Raw genomic sequence first — 22387 nt, 5'->3', positions numbered from 1 at the left:
TTGTGTTTAATTTATACCGATAATAAAGGAGTCGGGCTGCATGGCGGTCGAGCGGTTAGCACACCGGCCTCACAGTTCAATTCCCTTGTTCAATTCCACCCTCGGGCATCTCTATGGGTTTTCTCCGGGTACTCCGGTTTCCTCCCACATTCCAAAAACATGCTAGGTTAATTAGCGACTCCAAATTGTCCATAGGTATGAATGTGAGTGTGAATGGTTGTTTGTCTATATGTGTGCCCTGTGATTAGCTGGCCACCATTTGCCCGAAGAGAGCTGGGATAGGCTCCAGCAACCCCGCGACCCTCGTGAGGATAAGCGGTAAAAAATGATAATAGCATGATAATAGCTCTTATATATTTTTTCTTAGGTAATTTCTGTATGATATCATTACTAAAATAACCATAACTAGCATTGCTAGGAATGCTACATGTTTAGCATCAATATAGTTGTTTATTAATCCCCATAATAGTAGTCTTATGAGTGTTTATTTACCTGCCACCTGCTGTTCTGTCATGTTTTGTTGGCACGGTGATTGTAATTAGTATTCTGTTTACTCACCGCAAAGGTTTAAGACGCCTGAGCTAACTCTTAGCTAAACTGCTATTTTGGATCAGCCCAAAAAAAGAATAGGTTTGTATTGAATGTGTTGGGCAAAGACAATGCCAATACAAGCCTTATTTTTTTTAATTAAAACTCATTTATTACCTTCAACTGTTCGAGAAAATGGTGTAAAATAACCGAACTAAGAAAAATATACAATATAACCCTTGTTATCAATATTTGGATCGATCCGCCCACCCCTACCGGTCACCTCTAATTAGGGTTGAGAATGCTACATGTTTAGCATCAATATAGTTGTTTATTATTCCCCATAATAATAGTCTTTTGTGCGTTTATTTACCTGCCACATGCTGTGCTATCATTTGTTTTGTTTGTTGATTGTAATCAGTGTTTTGTTTTCTCACCGCACAGGTTTAAGACCCCTGAGCTAACTCTTAGCTAAACTGCTATTTTGGGTCAGCCCAAAAAAAGAATAGGTTTGTATTGAACGTGTTGGGCAAAGACCATGCCAATACAAGCGTTATTTTTTTTTACTAAACCTCATTTATTACCTTCAACTGTTCGAGAAAATGGTGTAAAATAACCGAACTAAGAAAAATATACAATATAACCCTTGTTAACAATATTTGGATCGATCCGCCCACCCCTACCGGTCACCTCTATTTAGGGTTGAGAATGCTACATGTTTAGCATCAATATAGTTGTTTATTATTCCCCATAATAATAGTCTTATGTGTGTATATTTACCTGCCACATGCTGTGCTATCATTTGTTTTGTTTGTTGATTGTAATTAGTGTTTTGTTTTCTCACCGCACAGGTTTAAGACGCCTGAGCTAACTCTTAGCTAAACTGCTATTTTGGATCAGCCCAAAAAAAGAATAGGTTTGTATTGAACGTGTTGGGCAAAGACAATGCCAATACAAGGCTTATTTTTTTTTATTAAACCTCATTTATTACCTTCAATTGTTCGAGAAAATTGTGTAAAATAACCTAACAAAGAAAAAGATACAATATAACCCTTGTTATCAATATTTGGAACGATCCGCACACCCCTACCGGTCACCTCTAATTAGGGTTGAGAATGCTACATGTTTAGCATCGATATAGTTGTTTATTAATCCCCATAATAATAGTCTTATGTGCGTTTATTTACCTGCCACATGCTGTGCTATCATTTGTTTTGTTTGTTGATTGTAATTAGTGTTTTGTTTTCTCACCGCACAGATTTAAGACCCCTGAGCTAACTCTTAGCTAAACTGCTATTTTGGGTCAGCCCAAAAAAAAGAATAGGTTTGTATTGAACGTGTTGGGCAAAGACAATGCCAATACAAGCCTTATTTTTTTAATTAAAACTCATTTATTACCTTCAACTGTTCGAGAAAATGGTGTAAAATAACCGAACCAAGAAAAAGATACAATATAACCCTTGTTATCAATATTTAGATCGATCCGCCCACCCCTACCAGTCACGTCTAATTAGAGCTGAGAAAATGCTTTTACATCAGTCCGCCAGCAGGAGGCGCACTCGCGCATGTTATAGTGAAGCTACAGTGCATACCCAAAAAATGGCTTATAGCTTTTTTTATTTCCCAGCGTCCATTTATGTGATTTGGAATAAGCCATAATTTATTGTGTGTTGGGGGGAGGGAGGAGAGACCAGAAGTGACCGACAGATGTCACGGATGAACGGTGACTCTGACCCACTTCACCCCGCAGAGCAGACCGGAAGCCCGCTAAATGGCGATGAAATGGTGCAAAAAAATGTCATTTTCTTCAATGAAACTGCGGTTATTTTACATCCGTGCGGGTTACATTTGGATTAAACGGCACTGCAACAGAGATGAAGGAAGGAAGGTAGGAAGGAAGCAAGGAAGGAAGGAAGGGGAGGGATTGAGAGGAAAGTGAGGAGCAGCACTTTTGGGCTTCCTTGCATCTGGACGTCTGGTCTGCTGCACTCCATGAGACACGAAGAAGAAGGAAACACAAGCACCAAGGAGAAGAAAGTTCTTTTTCCAACGGGACAAGGGAGCAGCGGGAATGTTGCCGGTGAGTTCCCCCCCCCCATCGTGGGACCAACTAATATGCGAGCATGATTAATATGTCGGGAAATATCAAAATATCAAATACACGACACCTCATTTTGTGTAATGTACATTATAATACTAACCGTGTTTATATCAAAGTAGCACAATAGCAGACCTCGAACATTTGTTTTTTTTATCTATAGAGTTGTGGTGGTGGTAGTTTACATAAATAAGCTAAACCATGGGTGTCCAAAGTGCAGCCCGGGGGCCATTTGTGACACACTGCATATAAAAAGTACTAAAAAACACATTTTGGCGTCTGTTCCAAAATCAGAGTAAAGAATAAATTGTTGTGACAGGAAGGAATAGGATTAAATTGTACTTTTTTTCATTATTATTATTTTTTTTTTTACAAAGTGAGATGTCATTGTATGGTCATATCACGTCGTACTTCAGTATGTGACAAAAAAATAATAATAGGAAAGCAGGAAGTGAACAAATGTAACAGTTACTGATTGTAAAAGTACCAGATGAAGGGGTAGGATTTAATAAGCTTTGCTTCTTCCTACTCCTTTTGGACATGTGGAACTGTGAACTGATTATGGGATGCATTCAATTGTAATCTGATGCACGTTCAAATGAAATTTTACCATTCAATTTCTACCGCTTATTCAAGGGTTGTAGGGGGTGCTGGAGCCTATCCCAGCTGTCTTCAGGCGGGGTACACCCTGGACTGGTGGCCAGCCAATCACAGGGCACATATAGACAAACAACCATTCACACTCACATTCATACCTATGGACAATTTGGAGTCGCTAATTAGCCTAGCATGTTTTTGGAATGTTGGAGAAAACCGGAAAAAACCTTCCCATGCACGGGGAGAACGTGCAAACTCCACACCGAGATGGCCGAGGGCGTAATTCATTCACACTCACATTCATACCTATGGACAATTTGGAGTCGCTAATTAACCTAGCATGTTTTTGGAATGTGGGAGGAAACCGGAAAAAAACCTACACATGCACGGGGAGAACGTGCAAACTCCACACAGACATGGCCGAGGGCGGAATTCATTCACACTCACATTCATACCTATGGACAATTTGGAGTCGGCAATTAGCCTAGCATGTTTTTGGAATGTGGGAGGAAACCGGAGAAAACCTACCCATGCACGGGAAGAACGTGCAAACTCCACACAGACATGGCCGAGGGCGGAATTCATTCACACTCACATTCATACCTGTGGACAATTTGGAGTCGCTAATTAACCTAGCATGTTTTTGGAATGTGGGAGGAAACCGAAAAAAACCTTCCCATGCACGGGGAGAACGTGCAAACTCCACACAGACATGGCCGAGGGTGTAATTCATTCACACTCACATTCATACCTATGGACAATTTGGAGTCGCTAATTAACCTAGCATGTTTTTAGAATGTGGGAGGAAACCGAAAAAAACCTTCCCATGCACGGGGAGAACGTGCAAACTCCACACAGAGATGGCCGAGTGCGGAATAGAACTCGTGTCTCCTAGCTGTGAGGCCTGCGCGCTAACCACTCGGTCCATAACTTTATTATATAGTTATGCAGTTGTTAGCCGTTAGCATAAACAACTTCATTTATTTCATGTATGAACTGGAGTACCCTCCATGTACACAGGTTGTGTGATGACACTTTTATGGTTACAGTTGATTACAGCTCCTCAAATAGTGGGGCGGGACCCCTTTCGGTGTCAGTGCAGACCTGCCAACATGTACATTTTTTGTGTACTCGGCATTTAATTTGACTTTCTTCACATTTTATTGTATTTTCCTGTTTTCAGTATACTAAATAGTATGAATAAATAGGTATTAGTAGTTTCTCCATGTTATTGTCCACTATGGGGGTCATTACAGAAAAGAATTGGGAACCACTGCCATAGATAAATTTTACTGGGGAAAAAAAACAACCCAGTGTGTGTCTCTGTTTCTGTGGAACTCTGACACACACACACACACACACACACACACACACTGGAAACACTTCTTTGTAGTTAATTATGGGTGCTGTCAGCACTGAACAATACACTTGAAGATATAGGAATGTTTTTTACTGCTGGGAGAAATGCCGAGACAGAGAGAGCTTCTACTTTCACCTTTGACCTTACCTTTCACGTCTGTTCTTCATGTACTCTTGTTTTGGTGCAAAACATTTTGGGTACATAAAAAAAAAAAAAAAATCCCCCCTAAACTTGCTTTATAGTACAGGCCGTTGGTATTAGCTGGATTTACAAATGGCGCAGCGTCAACAGCCGTGCTAAGCTGATTAAGTACTGTGCAGTGGAAAAATGTGCAAAATCATTTTTCATGTAATATGCTACTTTGAGGCTGCATGGCGGTCGAGTGGTTAGCACGCAGACCTCGCAGCTAGGAGAACCAGGGTTCAATTCCACTCTCGGCTATCTCTGTGTGGAGTTTGCCCGTGCATGCGTGGGTTTTCTCCGGGTACTCCGGTTTTTCCTCCCACATTCCAAAAAACATGCTAGGTTAACGAATGTGAGTGTGAATGGTTGTTTGTCTATATGTGCCCTGTGATTGGCTGGCCACCAGTCCAGGGTGAATGAATGAATGAATGAATGAATGCTACTTTGATTTAGACATCATACGGTACTACAGGTAAGTCTGAACATACTTGATTACCCCAAGTTAAGGTAAATTACTTTGTTTTTAACTAGATTTTTTTCTTAACAAGTACTTTTCAAGTACTAGTATTGGCAACAAACAGTATCACATCATATTGATCATGTCTATTCAGCATGCAGAGCCCGTTTCATCATAAAAACAGCGTGTGCTAGCAGGTTTAGCAACGGGTAGTAGTGGCAGTAATTGTTAAAGTACTAAAAACAGACATAGCAGCCGAGTACACAAATACACAAAATAATAATAAGTAGTTAATAAGGAATGAACCGACCAAACCGCTACCCAGTAGTTCCTCATTAGTTCATTGGAAACTACTGTATTTTTGTGTACCTTTTATTGTAAAATGACACCAAGTGCAAAACTTGTCATGCACAAGTTTCCCCGTGGTGTCACCGAATCTGGGACGTTTAATATGACACCTCATAATGAATCTGAAGCGGGATTTTTCACGATTTCATGAATGGTAACAGAAATTTTAAGAGTTTCTTGGAAACTACAAGGCGGATATTTATAAGCAGCTGGTGGCAAACAAAGCTACCCTTTTTTTTGCATTCCCATCTAGATTTCTTTCCATTGAACTGTACAGAAATGTTGTTGACGAAATCTGCGCTAGACAAGGCAGATATTTATAAGCAGCTGGTGGCAAATAAAAGCTCCAAAGCGCTCCCTGAAGATACGCTTTTTTCGCATTCCCATCTGGATTTTTTTCCATTGAACTGTACAGAAGTAAGGGATGAGCACGGAGAACCATTCCCTCGGGATATTGATTACAGCTATCGGTTAAAAGAGTATAATAAACAAGCCAAATCGCGTTGTTCAGATTCTGAATCGAGGGAATTGTGTAATTTTAAGTGATATTTTAGCTTGTTTTTCACAAGATATTCAATAACCTAATGACGTAAGATATTTATTGTTTATGAAAACACTAAAAATACTTTGTTGTCGCGACTTGTCGTCTTTTCCGAGTGTTCTTCTGCTTGCGTACGAGACACGTATGCGATGCGCTCCAAACGAGGCGGTAAGCTCACTGTCAGGATTAGGGAAGGCCGGGTCAAGGATGATGTCTTCCGGTGTGTCTGCAAAGCTCAGTGAGGTGGAGGCTCGAGTTGAAGTGCTCACATGTGGTTCCTATAGAGATGGCGTAGGCCGCATGAGCACGTTTGGGTGTGGACAGCAGAAGCTGGAGTCAAATCACATTCAGATGTCACTGGGTTCTGCTGCACCGTATGCACGTTCACACACGAGAAATGAACACTGAACAATGTATTAATGGAATCATGTTGGACATTTATGCGGAAAAAATAGCAATATTACAATAATAAAGTAGTTAAATTTACGAGAAAAAAACGTTATGTTACAGGCATTGCTATGAAAAGGGGGGTACTGTTGTGATCTTAGCCCTCGGCCGTGTGAAGGCAGGAAAGGTGGATGTGAGAATAAATATTAAAATATTAAAATATTAAAATATTAAAATATTAAAATATTAAAATATTAAAATATTAAAATATTAAAATATTAAAATATTAAAATATTAAAATATTAAAATAATAAAATATTAAAATATTAAAATATTATTTTTCACATAAAATAATATTTTTCAAAAAATAAATAAATACATTTTTAAATCAAATTATATATTTTTTAAAATAATAGTAATATATAAAAAATACCAAATATAAATATAAAAAATAAAATATAAAAATATGAAAACATGAACAGGAAAACAGGAAAATATTAAAATATTAAATATAAAATAATATAAAAATAATATTTTTTACATAAAATAATTTTTTTTCAATAAAAATGTTTTTTAAATAACAGAATACATTTTTAAATACAATTATATATTTTTTAAATAATGGTAATGTCTAAAAAATTTAAAAATTTAAAAATTTAAAAATTTAAAATTATAAAATTAAAAGATAAAAAAATTAAAAGAAAAAAATTAAAAAATTAAAAAATTAAAATATTAAAATATTAAAATATTAAAATATTAAAATATTAAAATATTAAAATATTAAAATATTAAAATATTAAAATATTAAAATATTAAAATATTAAAATATTATTTTTCACATAAAATAATGTTTTTTTCAATATTTTTTTAAAAATTGAAATTCTTTCCACAACGATGTCCTGTGATAGTGTTTGTACAACATCAAAAGAGCTAAAGAGTATGCTAAACATGTTAACATGAATGATTAGAATCCAGGAATACAACCCCGGTATTTATCTGTGTTTGCAGGATTTGCATGTTTGTGCGTGCGTGTGCGCGTGTGCGTAGCTAATCCAAGATTGACAGAATCCCTGCCCAGTCTGTCTGCATGCAACCACATCACATGATCTCAACAAGTGTGTAGAATACATCGAGATTAGGGTACGAGACTTAATAGTACATGTATGGGAAGTATAGGGTGTATCGGAAAAAAAAGTGTGTCATGTGTCAGCATGACAGATTAGCCGAAATTTGATCATTCAACGGCTGACATGACATCATCATCACATCGCCAATGACTGGACTGGCAAAAACCCAGGATGTTCTTTTCTGATTGCTATTTTAATCTTTCATCTCTGCGTTTTAGAGGATTTGATCGGGCGGTGTAAAAGGTTAACTGATAAATTATTTTCATTTTCTAGCTAGCTGAAATTTGGAATCTTATTTGTGGATACTGATTTCAAAATGTGGCTGCACGGTGGTCGAGTGGTTAGCGCGCTGACCTCACAGCTCGGAGACCCGAGTTCAATCCCACCCTCGGCCATCTCTGTGTGGAGTTTGCACGTTCTCCGCGTGCATGGGAAGGTTTTTTTCGGTTTCCTCCCACATTCCAAAAAAACATGCTGGGTTAATTAGCGACTCCAAATTGTCCATAGGTATGAATGTGAGTGTGAATGGTTGTTTGTCTATATGTGCCCTGTGATTGGCTGACCACCAGTTTGCACGTTCTCCCCGTGCATGGGAAGGTTTTTTCGGTTTCCTCCCACATTCCAAAAACATGCTAGGTTAATTAGCGACTCCAAATTGTCCATAGGTACGAATGTGAGTGTGAATGGTTGTTTGTCTATATGTGCCCTGTGATTGGCTGGCCACCAGTCCAGGGGTGTACCCCGCCTCTCTCACCCCAAGACAGCTGGGATAGGCTCCAGCACCCCCACGACCCTCGTGAGGATAAGCGGTAAATAAATGAATGAAAAACGGGAGTATGGTTTAGCAAAAATTTTCATCGAAAACTCAAGTTGTCGGCTGCACGGTGGTTAAGTGGTTAGCGCGCATGCCTCACAGCTAGAAGACCCGAGTTCAATTCCACCCTCGGCCATCTCTGTGTGGAGTTTGCGTGGGTTTTCTCCGGGTACTCCGGTTTCCTCCCACATTCCAAAAACATGCTAGGTTAATTAGCCACTCCAAATTGTCCATAGGTATGAATGTGAGTGTGAATGGTTGTTTGTCTATATGTGCCCTGTGATTGGCTGGCCACCAGTCCAAATGATTTCAAAATGTGACCGAATGAGGCCTGTCCTTTTTTGGCTTCACTTCACTTCCTGATCATGTGACAGGATGTTTGAGTCATCCAGGATTGTAAAAATAGTAAGCTTTCCGTAACATTCCTCTTCAACGGTCCAAAACATCCCGGAGAACAAAATATGAATACCTATATGAATAACCTGTTTCTATGGTTCCAGGTGATCCTGACAGTGTACCTCAACGACACCCAACAGATGCTGACTGAGGTCCCAGTGACTCCTGCAACCAGGGTTGTGGATGTTGTAGAATACTGCAAAGAGGCAGGCGAGGGGGAGTGTCACTTGGCTGAAAAATGGAACGGACGTGGTAAGTGGTAACCATAGAAATGCAAGGTTCAAGACAGCTGGGATAGGCTCCAGCATCCCCGCGACTCTTGTGATATAAGCGGTAGAAAATGAATGAGTTGTACTTTATATTTATTTATAGTGTTAATAACATCACAAGACGAGCACCATATTTTAAGCTAACCGGAAAATGTATGCAAACTGTGGTAACATTTTGTTTTTGACGGCCTTAATATAATATAATATAATATATAACATAATAATAATATATATAATATATATTATATAACTATAATATATATAACAATATATATAATAATATAATTCCTTTAATAATAATATTAATAAATAAAAAACAATAAATAATGGAAAAAATAAAAAATATATATTTATAATATATATTATATAACTATAATATATATAACAGTATATATAATAATATAAAATATATTATGTAATTATAATATATATACCTATAATATATGTATATATAATATAATAATATAATTTAATATTTAATAATAATATTAGTAAATAAAAAAATTTAATAATGGAAAAAATTTAAAAAATATATATAATAATATAAAATATATTATGTAATTATTAAATATATATATACTATAATTCATTTAATAATAATATTAATAAATAAAAATTAAATAATGGAAAAAATTAAAAAATATATATATATAATAATATAAAATATATTATGTAATTATTATTTATATATATATAATATAATTCCTTTAATAATATTATTAATAAATAAAAAATAAATAATGTAAAAAAATAAAAAAATATATAATAAAAAATATAATAAAAATACAATAATTAAAAAATAATTTAAAAATGGGCCATGCTTGGGAGAACGTTCCTAAATCTGACTTGATTATAAAAAGGTGTGTGCAGGAGCCTACAAAAACCCCAAGCAGGTCTTGGTCATGACAACACGACCTCATAGTTGGCCTTGTAAAGCTAAATAGTCCCGTCCATCACATGTTGGGAGAGACGCCGTGTCCGTCTCAAACACGGCCTGCATTTATTCCGTCCAAGCGATTAGATGAGTGAACGACATCACTAGAGGCTTTCTTAAAGGTTGACCTGCTAAAGCAATAAATGATAAATGGAGTTATGAATTGTGTTTTGCTGTGACGAGAGGTCATGCCTCAAGGCCAGGCTGGTGTTTTTATACGTGTGGATGCCATACGCCATTGTCCATGGGTCTACTAAGAGCTTTGGTGGGGTCTTTTTTCCTGGGGGGGGGGCGTGGTCCTCTGTCAAGAGTTTTTTTCAAATGCCGTATGGGAATCATATAACAATACATAAATATGGATGCTAAATTGAGTATTTTTTTTGGATCTTTGAATGAAGTTTTCTTTTCCAGAGAGAGTTCTCCCTCAGGAGGTGTTACTCCTGGATCTCCTTCAACAGTGGGGAGCGAGGAGGCCAGAGGTCAGCTTCTACCTGCGGCACTGTCCTTCCTGGTCACAAGGTAGGGAGATATCTATCTTCTAATCGTATCTATCTAATATTTTTTAATTGAATATTTAAGATTTTTTTTAAATAAAAAAATATTTTTTAATAAAAAAATAAATTTTAAAATAAAATAATACTTTTAATAAAAAATATATTTTTAATAAAATAATATTTTTAAAATAATAATAATATATAAAAATATCAAATCTAAAAATCTAAAAATCTAAAAATATTAAAATATTAAAATATTAAAATATTAAAATATTAAAATAATATTGTTCACATGAAATAATATTTTTTTCAAAAAAATATTATATAATAGATATTGATATAATGTTTATATCAAATATATAGTTTTTTAATAATTTTTTTTTTAAATAAAATAATATTTTAATAAAAAAATATTTTTAAATAAAATAATATTTTTAAAAATAATAATAATATATAAAAAATCTAATATCAAATCAAAAAATCAAAAAATCAAAAAATCAAAAAATCAAAAAATATTAAAATATTAAAATATTAAAATATTAAAATATTAAAATATTAAAATATTAAAATATTAAAAAATATTGTTCACATAAAATAATATTTTTCACATGAAATAATATTTTTTTCAAAAAAATATTATATAATAGATATTGATATAATATTTATATCAGATATATCGTTGTCGTAGGTACAAAATATTATACTGCTTTTATAATACCACTACTACTATGAGAAAATACTGTCATGAACATATATTGTCGAATTAGATTCAACTTAATGCTATAATAACAAATGATACTGTATTCGTTGTCATGCACAGTTATTCTTATTACAGTAATTATTACCAGCCTCAAGTACAGTGAGTGATGTTTATGAGGTTTAGATGGAAGGTCGGGGGCTCGGTCAGTAATTAGTCACATAAGATGATTACAATTATATAACATGCATGGTGCAACCCTGGATGGGGGGGGGGGGGGGGGTCGGACAGACAACGCTCGGAAATAATATTGACTGACATAAAGTTCATTCATTCATTCATTCATTCATTTTCTACCGCTTAATCTCATGAGGGTCGCCGGGGGGTGCTGGAGCCTATCCCAGCTGGACACCCTATCCACACTCAGGGGTGGCCATTTTTTTTCCACCAAGGAAAATATATAAACAGCCAATCACAAGGCACATATAGACAAACAACCATTCACACTCACATTCATACCTATGGACAATTTGGAGTGGCTAATTAGCGTAGCATGTTTTTGGAATGTGGGAGGAAACCGGAATACCCGGAGAAAACCCATATTAGCGTCACTACTTCCTGATCTACACTCTAAGCATCGTGGGAACTGTAGTTATTTTAGCCATAAATTACCCATATTATTATTTAGGCCGGGCTGCACCGCGGTCGAGTGGTTAGCGCGCAGACCTCACAGCTAGGAGACCAGGGTTCAATTCCACCCTCGGCCATCTCTGTGTGGAGTTTGCATGTTCTCCCCGTGCATGCGTGGGTTTTCTCCGGGTACTCCGGTTTCCTCCCACATTCCCAAAACATGCCGTAAGTACGAATGTGAGTGTGAATGGTTGTTTGTCTATATGTGCCCTGTGATTGGCTGGCCACCACACGCCATGAAGACAGCTGGGATAGGCTCCAGCATCCCCTACTACCCCCATGAGGATAAGCGTTAGAAAATGAATGAATGAATGAATGAAATACGACCAAGCGTCTGCATGGTGGTGAAGCGGTTCGCATAGCTAGGAGACCCAAGTTCAATTCCACAGTGACTGGCTAGGATTAGTCCAGATTTCTGGTCTTTCTAGGATTTAAAACAAACCGTCCTATTTATAGTTTATACACCAGAACAAAGGAGTAAGTTAAAAATAGACGAGAGGAAAAGGAAGTGGCTGTTCTCTTTGAGTGCTGGGTGTTGGGAAATTGGAATCCAGCTTTTTGGCAGCGGTACCTCTTGTAAAAAAACATTCGCAGTATCTTCCAGAACACTTCTCATACATGGAGCAGCACAACCAGGAAGCAGGAATATCGGACCGGGAATATTTGTGACGCTGTCACGGGAATAGAAGCCCTTGCATGGCATGTACCACCCACAAATAAGGAAGTGGCTGACATTAGGAACGCATCAGTGGCTGGAAACGGCTGGACTGAAACACAACACCGAGGCACTAATCCTGGCAACACAAGATCAATTTTCCCGCTATTTGTCCCCATTTTTTTCCCACAATTCCAAATCCAAATGTTGACCTGTGTGACTTTTTCCAATCGATGCATCCTTGAAGGCGAATCGCTGTGTCGACTTTATTCCGTCTTTGTGCCTTTAATACGAAACAGTGACACAGAAAAAGAAAATGATTATTATTATTATTGTCAAAGTTCACACAGAAGTGTGGACAAGGAACAGTCAGGGTAAAAGGAAAAGGGTAACTTCCACCCTATTTCCGGATTTATTTTCCCAGTTTATCACTTTTTTTTTTTTTTTTACAGGAAATCAGCAGCCTTTGGAGACCGCTTGGACCACGGATGGACCGTGGAACTCTAATGATGGCGTAAGACACTCAAAACATTCACTATATGTAACTACATATTACATATATACAGTTTTATTCTACATTGGCAACATTGTTGTTGATGTTCAGGGAGACAGGGACCAGTCCTCATTGTCACAACAAGCATTTATTGGAATATTATTACTCTTATTATGTCTACTATGTTAGCTAAAACAGGCTGCACGGTGGTCGAGTGGTTAGCACACAGGCCTCACAGCAAGAAGACCCAAGTTCAATTCCATCCTCGGCCATCTCTGTGTGGAGTTTGTATTCCAAAACCATGCTAGGTTAATTGGCGACTCCAAATTGATATATTGATATAATAGATATCAAGGCTGCACGGTGGTCAAGTGATTAGTATACATGGCTCACAGCAAGAAGACCCAAGTTCAATTCCATCCTCGGCCATCTCTGTGTGGAGTTTGCATTCCAAAAACATGCTAGGTTAATTGGCGACTCCAAATTGATATATTGATATAATAGATATCAAAGTTGCACGGTGGTTGAGTGGTTAGCACACAGGCCTCACAGCGAGAAGACCCAAGTTCAATTCCATCCTCGGCCATCTCTGTGTGGAGTTTGCATTCCAAAAACATGCTAGGTTAATTGGCGACTTGAAAATGTACACATTGATATAATAGATATCAAGGCTGCATGGTAGAGGAGTGGTTAGCACGCAGGCCTCACAGCGGGGAGACCTGAGTTCAATTCCAACGTCGGCCATTTCTGTGTGGAGTTTGCATTCCAAAAACATGCTAGCTTAATTGGCGACTCCAAATTGATATATTGATATAATAGATATCAAGGCTGCACGGTAGTCGAGTGGTTAGCACGCAGGTCTCACAGCGAGAAGACTCGAGTTCAATTCCATTCTCGGCCATCTCTGTGTGGAGTTTGTATTCCAAAAACATGCTAGGTTAATTGGCGACTCCAAATTGATATAATAGATATCAAGGCTGCACGGTGGTCGAGTGGTTAGCACGCAGGCCTCACAGCAAGAAGACCTGAGTTCAACTCCATCCTCGGCCATCTCTGTGTGGAGTTTGCATTCCAAAAGCATGCTAGGTTAATTGGAGACTCCAAATTGATATATTGATATAATATATATCAAGGCTGCACGGTGGACAAGTGGTTAGTACGCGTGGCTCACAGCAAGAAGACCCAAGTTCAATTCCATCCTCGGCCATCTCTGTGTGGAGTTTGCATGTTCTCCCCGTGCATGCGTGGGTTTTCTCCGGGTATTCCGGTTTCCTCCCACATTCCAAAAACATGCTAGGTTAATTAGCCACTCCAAATTGTCCATAGGTATGAATGTGAGTGTGAATGGTTGTTTGTCTATATGTGCCCTGTGATTGGCTTGCCACCAGTCCAGGGTGGACCCCGCCTCTTGCTTGAAGACAGCTGGGATAGGCTCCAGCACCCCCTTGTCAAAAGAATGAATGTTAGCTAACAGCAGTGTATTACATACATTACACTGACAAGACAATAGCCGCCTCAGGAAGTACGCTGTCCAGAAAAAAAAAAACAAGGAACTTCTCTTGTGTTAGTCAGGAATTAACCGTGATTAATTCAAGTGCTTAGCTTTAGTGTAAAGAGATTTCATGATTTTTTTTTATAATAATGATTATTATTTACGTTAGCGAGCTACTGCTTTTGAGCATGTTAGCCTGTCATTGACCATGTTTGTGTGTAACCGTGTTGGTCAGTCTGCTCTTGAGTCAGCGGTGTGTGTGTGTGTGTGTGTGTGTGTGTGTGTGTTGGTCAGTCAGTGAAGGTGGGATTATCCTGGTCTCATGACATAACCAGGCTAAGAGGATTGTTAGCCAGCCAAACAGCTCCTCCTCCTCCTCCTCCTCCTCCTCCTCATCCTCCTGTGTCTTCCTTTCACCTTTCTCACTCCTTCATTCTCGTCTTGGGTGTTTTTCTCCACCTGGTAAATTTACCTTTAAAGAGGCACGGACGTCATTTGGGGGGGGGTAAGTTTTGCACGTTTGCACCTACACTCAACTTATGTGTTATTTCTCCATGTTAGGCAGGATGGTGTCACCTTTTGGTATGGGTGGAACTTATTTTGACTGCTTGGTGGTATCCACGGGGCGGCACGGTGGAGAAGTGGTTAGCGCGCAGACCTCACAGCTAGGACACCCGAGTTCAATTCCATCCTCGGCCATCTCTGTGTGGAGTTTGCATTCCAAAAACATGCTAGGTTAATTGGCGACTCCAAATTGATATAATATCTATAATAGATATCAAGGCTGCACGGTGGTCGAGTGGTTAGCACACAGACCTCACAGCAAGGAGACCCGAGTTCAATTCCACCCTCAGCCATCTCTGTGTGGAGTTTGCATTCCAAAAACATGCTAGGTTAATTGGCGACTCCAAATTGATATATTGATATATTGGTAGTGTGAATGGTTGTTTGTCTATATGTGCCTTGTGATTGGCTGGTGTGTACCAGGGTGTACCCCGCCTCTTGCCCGAAGACAGGTGGGATAGGCTCCAGCACCCCCGCGACCCTCGTGAGGAAAAGCGGTAGAAAATGAATGAATGAATGAACATAATCAGTTCCCAGTTCCACATGTCCAAAAGGAGTAGGAAGAAGCAAAGCTTATTAAATCCTACCCCTCCATCTGGTACTTTTACAATCAGTAACTGTTACATTTGTTCACTTCCTGCTTTCCTAATATAATTGAAGTTTTTTTATTATTTTTTCTTTAATTAAAAAAAAAGTTGTTTTATATTTTTTAATGGTTTTATTTCATTTGAACATGCATCAGATTACAATTGAATGCATCCCATAATCAGTTCCCAGTTCCACATGTCCAAAAGGAGTAGGAAGAAGCAAAGCTTATTAAATCCTACTCCTCCATCTGGTACTTTTACAATCACTAACTGTTACATTTGTTCACTTCCTGCTTTCCTAATATAATTTAAGTTTTTTTTTATGTTTTAATTTTTTTTATTACATTTTTTAATGGTTTAATTTGATTTCAACATATAATTATACATATAATTTAAGTTTTTTTAAATTACATTTTTTTAACGTGGCTTTTAATTTTTTTTGTTTACATTTTTTTTAATGGTTTAATTTCATTTGAACATGCATCAGATTACAATTGAATGCATTCCATAATCAGTTCCCAGTTCCACATGTCCAAAAGGAGTAGGAAGAAGCAAAGCTTATTAAATCCTACCCCTCCATCTGGTACTTTTACAATCACTAACTGTTACATTTGTTCACTTCCTGCTTTCCTAATATAATTTAAGTTTTTTTTTAAATGTGTTTTTAATTTTTTTAAATTATTTTTTTTAATGTTTTAATTTTATTTCAACATACTATAATTATACATATAATTTAAGTTTTTTTAAATTACATTTTTTTAATGTGGTTTTTAATTTTTTTTGTTTACATTTTTTTTTAATGGTTTAATTTCATTTCAACATGCCTCAGATTACAATTGAATGCATCCCATAATCAGTTCCCAGTTCCACATGTCCAAAAGGAGTAGGAAGAAGCAAAGCTTATTAAATCCTACCCCTCTATCTTGTACTTTTACAATCACTAACTGTTACATTTGTTCACTTCCTGCTTTCAATAATACAGTTTAAGTTTTTTTTTTTTTTTTTTTTTTATAAATAATGTACCTCGTACCGAAGTACTCGGTGATATGAGCATCCAATGCCATAATGGGTACCATAGTAAGTGTCAATATAGTGATATATATATATACATATATAGCACATCATGACTGGTTCAAGACTCTTCATCCTTGTATTTAGCAAACATCAACTGCTTGTATTGTTTCTTGAATTGGCATATTGAGAAAGAGAAGATAGAGCTGCATCAGGGGTGTCTGTTCACCCCATCCCATCCCATCCCATCGACATGTGTGTGTGTGTGTGTGTGTGTCATGCCTAACCCATATATATCGCTATATAAATGATCCAACCACATTGCGTTACATCTAAAATGGTGACAGGCAGGCAGTGCTGCAGTGATTTCCCTCCCGAAGGAAGAAAGTGAGAGAGAAAGAGAGGGCGGTGCAGGGAGGTTGATATTGTGGGAGGGTGCGAAACAGAGAGGGGATGTCGTTGCAGCAAAAAATAAATAAATAAATAAATAAATAAAAATCAGCTGCAGAGTCACGACAAGGACTGAGTGAAGGAGAGGTGAATGGATGCGTGGTCAGTAGTGGGGCGTGAAAAAGACACGATATTAACACCAAAAATATGGGGGGGGGGGGGTTATAAAATACAATGCAATGTATAGAATAGTCAAGTGTGTTTCCTGTATATATTTTTTTTAGTTTTTATGCTGTAATATTAGAAGTGTCACATTATTTGGCATCGTGTTAGAACGCATCAATAACAGAAAGATTTAATATAAGAGCACCGCGGAGGGAGGGATGTGTGGGCCGAGCGAAGGAAGGAGCGAGAGAGACAGGGGGGGGGGGGTTGCAAATGATAGCACATCATTTAGGGAGACAAGGAGAGAAAGTTGTGATGAGAACTGGTTTCTTTTACCCCACTCCAATCCCGGGGCATCCTTTTGCGATCATATAAGACCTAAAAAAGGAGTCGGAGCTGCGAGGATGGAGTGGAATGAGGTGGATCTGGTGCAGGAATTTACACTTGAAGGACAATGCAGCAAAATTAAAGTCCGCTCCTGCAGGATCACATGGGACAGCCTGCAGGTAAATACTAAATAGAACCCGACAGGAAACTAATAGAGTTTGCATGTTTATGTCTTGCTCTGTGTTGATAGCTTGGGCTGCAAAAACACTCTTGTAGGTCACTTTTGTGAAATGCACGTTATTATTATTATTATAATATTATAATTATAATATAATAATAATATAAAATAGCTCTGCTTTTTATACTTCAGTCATAAAGTTTATTCATTTCTTCTCAATCAGAAATCACTCCACACTCTTTATTGCTCTCTGGTTCTACCATATTTTACTTATTTTGTGGAAATATGGGCTAATACCTTATAAAAGCAATCTTCACTGGCTAAATGTACTGCAAAAAAAAAAGGCCAGAAAGGATAATTCATAATGCCGCCTACAGAGAACATATTAACTCCTTATTTCTAAATTCAAAAATACTTCAACTTGCTGATATAGTTCATATTCAAACAGCTAAAATAATGCATAAGGCTAAAAATAAGCAATTAGCTAAAAATGTCATCCAATACTTATTAAATATGATCTCAGGGAAGAAGTACATACAAATAAAATAAAACATAAAAAAATTAAAAAATAAATAATATAATAACAAATTTTATAATAATATTTTATAATATAAAATATCAAAATAATTTATAAAATTTAATTTAATTTATTTAAAAAATTAAACTATATTAGGAAAGCAGGAAGTGAACAAATGTGGACATTTGGACATGTGGAACTGGGAACTGATTATGGGATGCATTCAATTGTAATCTGATGCATGTTCAAATGAAATTAAACCATAAAAAAATATTTAATTACAAAAAAATTAAAAACATTTTTTTTATTTAATTAAAAAAATAAAATAAAAATAACTTAAACTATATTAGGAAAGCAGGAAGTGAACAAATGCATGTTCAAATTAAATAAAACCATTAAAAAAATTAAAAACAATTTTTTAAAATTAAAAAAATAATAAAAAACTTATATTATATTAGGAAAGCAGGAAGTGAACAAATGTAACAGTTAGTGATTGTAAAAGTACCAGATGGAGGGGTAGGATTTAATAAGCTTTGCTTCTTCCTACTCCTTTTGGACATGTGGAACTGGGAACTGATTATGGGATGCATTCAATTGTAATCTGATGCATGTTCAAATGAAATTAAACCATAAAAAAATGTAATTACAAAAAAATTAAAAATATTTTTTTTATTTAATTAAAAAAATAAAATAAAAATAACTTAAACTATATTAGGAAAGCAGGAAGTGAACAAATGCATGTTCAAATTAAACAAAACCATAAAAAAATGTAAAAAAAAATTAAAAACAATTTTTTTTAAATTAAAAAAAATAATAAAAAACTTATATTATATTAGGAAAGCAGGAAGTGAACAAATGTAACAGTTACTGATTGTAAAAGTACCAGATGGAGGGGTAGGATTTAATAAGCTTTGCTTCTTCCTACTCCTTTTGGACATGTGGAACTGGGAAGTTCAACTATGACGAGTGATCTGTAGGAACCAAAGTTCAACCACCTCAATTTGTGTTTGACTCACAAATGAACCCCGCAGGTCACATGAAGTCAGGGAGGAATCGGACCTCCTCGTCTATTTCCAACTTTTTTTGTATCAAGCTAGCCTGCTGTTACTGCTAACCGTGCTTGGGCACATAAATAATGTCCCACCAAGACAGCACCAGCATCATTTTTTTTGACCTCAACCTAACCTTGACATAGCTGCAGTGTTTCCCCTGCCATTACATCGGCATCCCCCTCCCTCCCAAGAAGGAAGAAATGTCATTTTATACTGTATAAAGTCTTCCATTGTAGAACAGGTACCCCCTGTTCAATCCCCCAAATGGTTGATACTGCGTTGCACGATCAGTTTATGCCTTCTTAGTACCTTTTTCATTTAGCTGCTTTGTAATGTCAAATGGAATATTGACTATAATATCAACTTTCACCAGGAATGTTGGGTCCACAGATTGGACACGAGTGTGTGTGTGTGTGTGTGTGTGTGAGTGTGTAGGGAATGTAAACAATAGCAGGATGTGGCTGGGCTGGGACCTTCCTTTCTTGTTGTCACACATATCTCACATTACACTTTTAAGCAAATAAATCATCTCGGGGTGCAAATGATTAAACGACACGATAATCCGACATCATCGTGGTGGTCAGTATTGCAGATGATGGGCGTGGATTTCAAATATGGTAATGGTAATGGTAATGGTAATGGTAATGGTAATGGTAATGGTAATGGTAATGGTTTAATTTCATTTGAACATGCATCAGATTACAATTGAATGCATCCCATAATCAGTTCCCAGTTCCACATGTCCAAAAGGAGTAGGAAGAAGCAAAGCTTATTAAATCCTACCCCTCCATCTGGTACTTTTACAATCAGTTACATTTGTTCACTTCCTGCCTTTCTAATATAATTAAATTTTATTTTTTTAATAAATTTTTTTTCTTACATTATTTTTTTTTTATTACATTAAAAAAATTTATTACATAAAAATTATTTTTTTTTAAATTTTTTTCAATTTTTTTTAAATGGTTTAGTCGCATTGTTTGTGGGTAATTTATTTTGTAAACCACTATATTTTCTGGACTTTAAGTCGGTCCAAGGCCAAAAATACTTAATTAGGTAGAAATTAGGTAATTTATTGTATAAACTACTGTATTTTCCGGACTATAAGTCGCTCCGGAGTATAAGTCGCACAAGGCCAAAAATACATAATTAGGTAGAAAAAAAACATACATAAGTTGCATTTTTTGTGGAAAATTTATTTTATAAAACCGTATTTTCCGGACTATAAGTTGCACTGGAGTATAAATCACACAAGGCCAAAAATGCATAATTAGGTACAAAAAAACATACATAAGTCGCACTGGAGTATAAGTCGCACAAGGCCAAAAATACATAATTAGGTAGGAAAAAACATACATAAGTCGCACTGGAGTATAAATCACACAAGACCAAAAATGCATAATTAGGTAAAAAAAAAAAAACATACATAAGTCGCACTGGAGTATAAGTCACACAAGACCAAAAATGCATAATTAGGTAGAAAAAAACATACATAAGTCGCACTGGAGTATAAATCACACAAGACCAAAAATGCATAATTAGGTAGAAAAAAAACATACATAAGTCGCACTGGAGTATAAGTTGCACAAGGCCAAAAATTCGTAATTAGGTAGAAAAAAAAACATACATAAGTCGCACTGGAGTATAAGTCGCAGGAACAGCCAACCTATGAAAAAAAGTACGACTTATAGTCCGGAAAATACGGTAATCGATGTGAAAGAATTATGAGTGAATGTTGTGATATTGGGAAGGCTTGGGTTTAAATAAGCTCTGCTTCTTCCCACTCCTTTTCGGACACGCTGATACACATATAACCGTGTATGCATTTTATTGTATACTACACGTTCTCATTCCACTGTTCTCGGTGTTTAGGTTCCCCGTGTGGAGCTAACCCTCTCTCAGCTTCAGGAAATGGCCACAAGACAACAGCAACAAATAGAAGCTCAGCAACACATGTTGGTCGCCAAGGTTGGTACACACACACACACACACACACACACACACACACACACACACACTAGCCAGACGGATGACCTGTCACCGATAGCAAGGTTATCTCCACAGTAGTCAGCCTGGTGTGTCCAGTAGTTCCAGTCCGGCCACTGAGAGATGTGCGTGTCCTGTAAAGATAACATCTCATACGTCTTCCATGGATTTTTAAGCTCAGCATTTAAGAACTTTAAAGAACATTTTTACTTGGAGGTGACCTTTGAGAAACCGGGAAATTAAGTCATCAGGAAGCACCAGTTGCTGGGATCTTCAAGCAGTTTTCTACTCCAGGAAGGAAAGGAAATGTATGGAAGGAAAGGGGGGGGTTGGGGGTTCTGGAGCCTATCCCAGCTGGCGAGAGGCGGAGTACACCCTGGACTGGTGGCCAGCCAATCACAGGGCACATATAGACAAACAACCATTCACACTCACATTCATACCTATGGACAATTTGGAGTCGCTAATTAACCCAGGATGTTTGCACGGTGGTTGAGTGGTTAGCACACAGGCCTCACAGCTTGGTGACCTGAGTTCAATTCCACCCTCGGCCATCTCTGTGTGGAGTTTGCGTTCCAAAAACATGCTAGGTTGATTGGCGACTCCAAATTGATATATTGATATAATAGATATCAAGGCTGCACGGTGGTTGAGTGGTTAGCACACAGGCCTCACAGCAAGAACACCCGAGTTCAATTCCATCCTCGGCCATCTCTGTGTGGAGTTTGCATTCCAAAAACATGCTAGCTTAATTGGCGACTCCAAATTGATATAGATATCAAGGCTGCACGGTGTAGTAGTGGTTAGCATACCGGCCTCACAGCTAGGTGACCTGAGTTCAATTCCACCCTCGGCCATCTCTGTGTGGAGTTTCCATTCCAAAAACATGCTAGCTTAATTGGTGACTCCAAATTAATATATTATCTATAATAGATATCAAGGCTGCACAGTGGACGAGTGGTTAGCACACAGGCCTCACAGCAAGAACACCCGAGTTCAATTCCATCCTCGGCCATCTCTGTGTGGAGTTTGCATTCCAAAAACATGCTAGCT

General features: G+C 37.1%; 1 protein-coding gene across 4 annotated transcripts in view; it reads left to right on the top strand.

Moving 5' to 3' along the window:
* Positions 1 to 229: 229 nt before the first annotated feature.
* LOC131140029 (apoptosis-stimulating of p53 protein 1-like) overlaps positions 230 to 22387 on the top strand; it is a 42625-nt gene continuing 20467 nt past the window's right edge. Inside the window, exons 1-5 of one of the 4 annotated variants that reach the window (XM_058090085.1) lie at positions 230 to 2608; positions 8941 to 9088; positions 10451 to 10558; positions 13028 to 13089; positions 21221 to 21316. In XM_058090085.1, coding sequence (XP_057946068.1) covers positions 2600 to 2608; positions 8941 to 9088; positions 10451 to 10558; positions 13028 to 13089; positions 21221 to 21316 — 423 coding nt within the window. In that variant the 5' untranslated portion in view covers positions 230 to 2599. Of the gene's footprint in view, positions 2609 to 8940; positions 9089 to 10450; positions 10559 to 13027; positions 13090 to 13177; positions 15066 to 17580; positions 17784 to 21220; positions 21317 to 22387 lie in introns of those variants that run through there. The other 3 variants (XM_058090086.1, XM_058090088.1, XM_058090087.1) reach the window with 3 other exon arrangements.

The sequence above is a fragment of the Doryrhamphus excisus genome, chromosome 13, assembly GCF_030265055.1.
Source record: "Doryrhamphus excisus isolate RoL2022-K1 chromosome 13, RoL_Dexc_1.0, whole genome shotgun sequence".
Classification (NCBI taxonomy): Eukaryota; Metazoa; Chordata; class Actinopteri; order Syngnathiformes; family Syngnathidae; genus Doryrhamphus; species Doryrhamphus excisus.
This window is presented reverse-complemented; position numbering and strand designations above follow the sequence as displayed.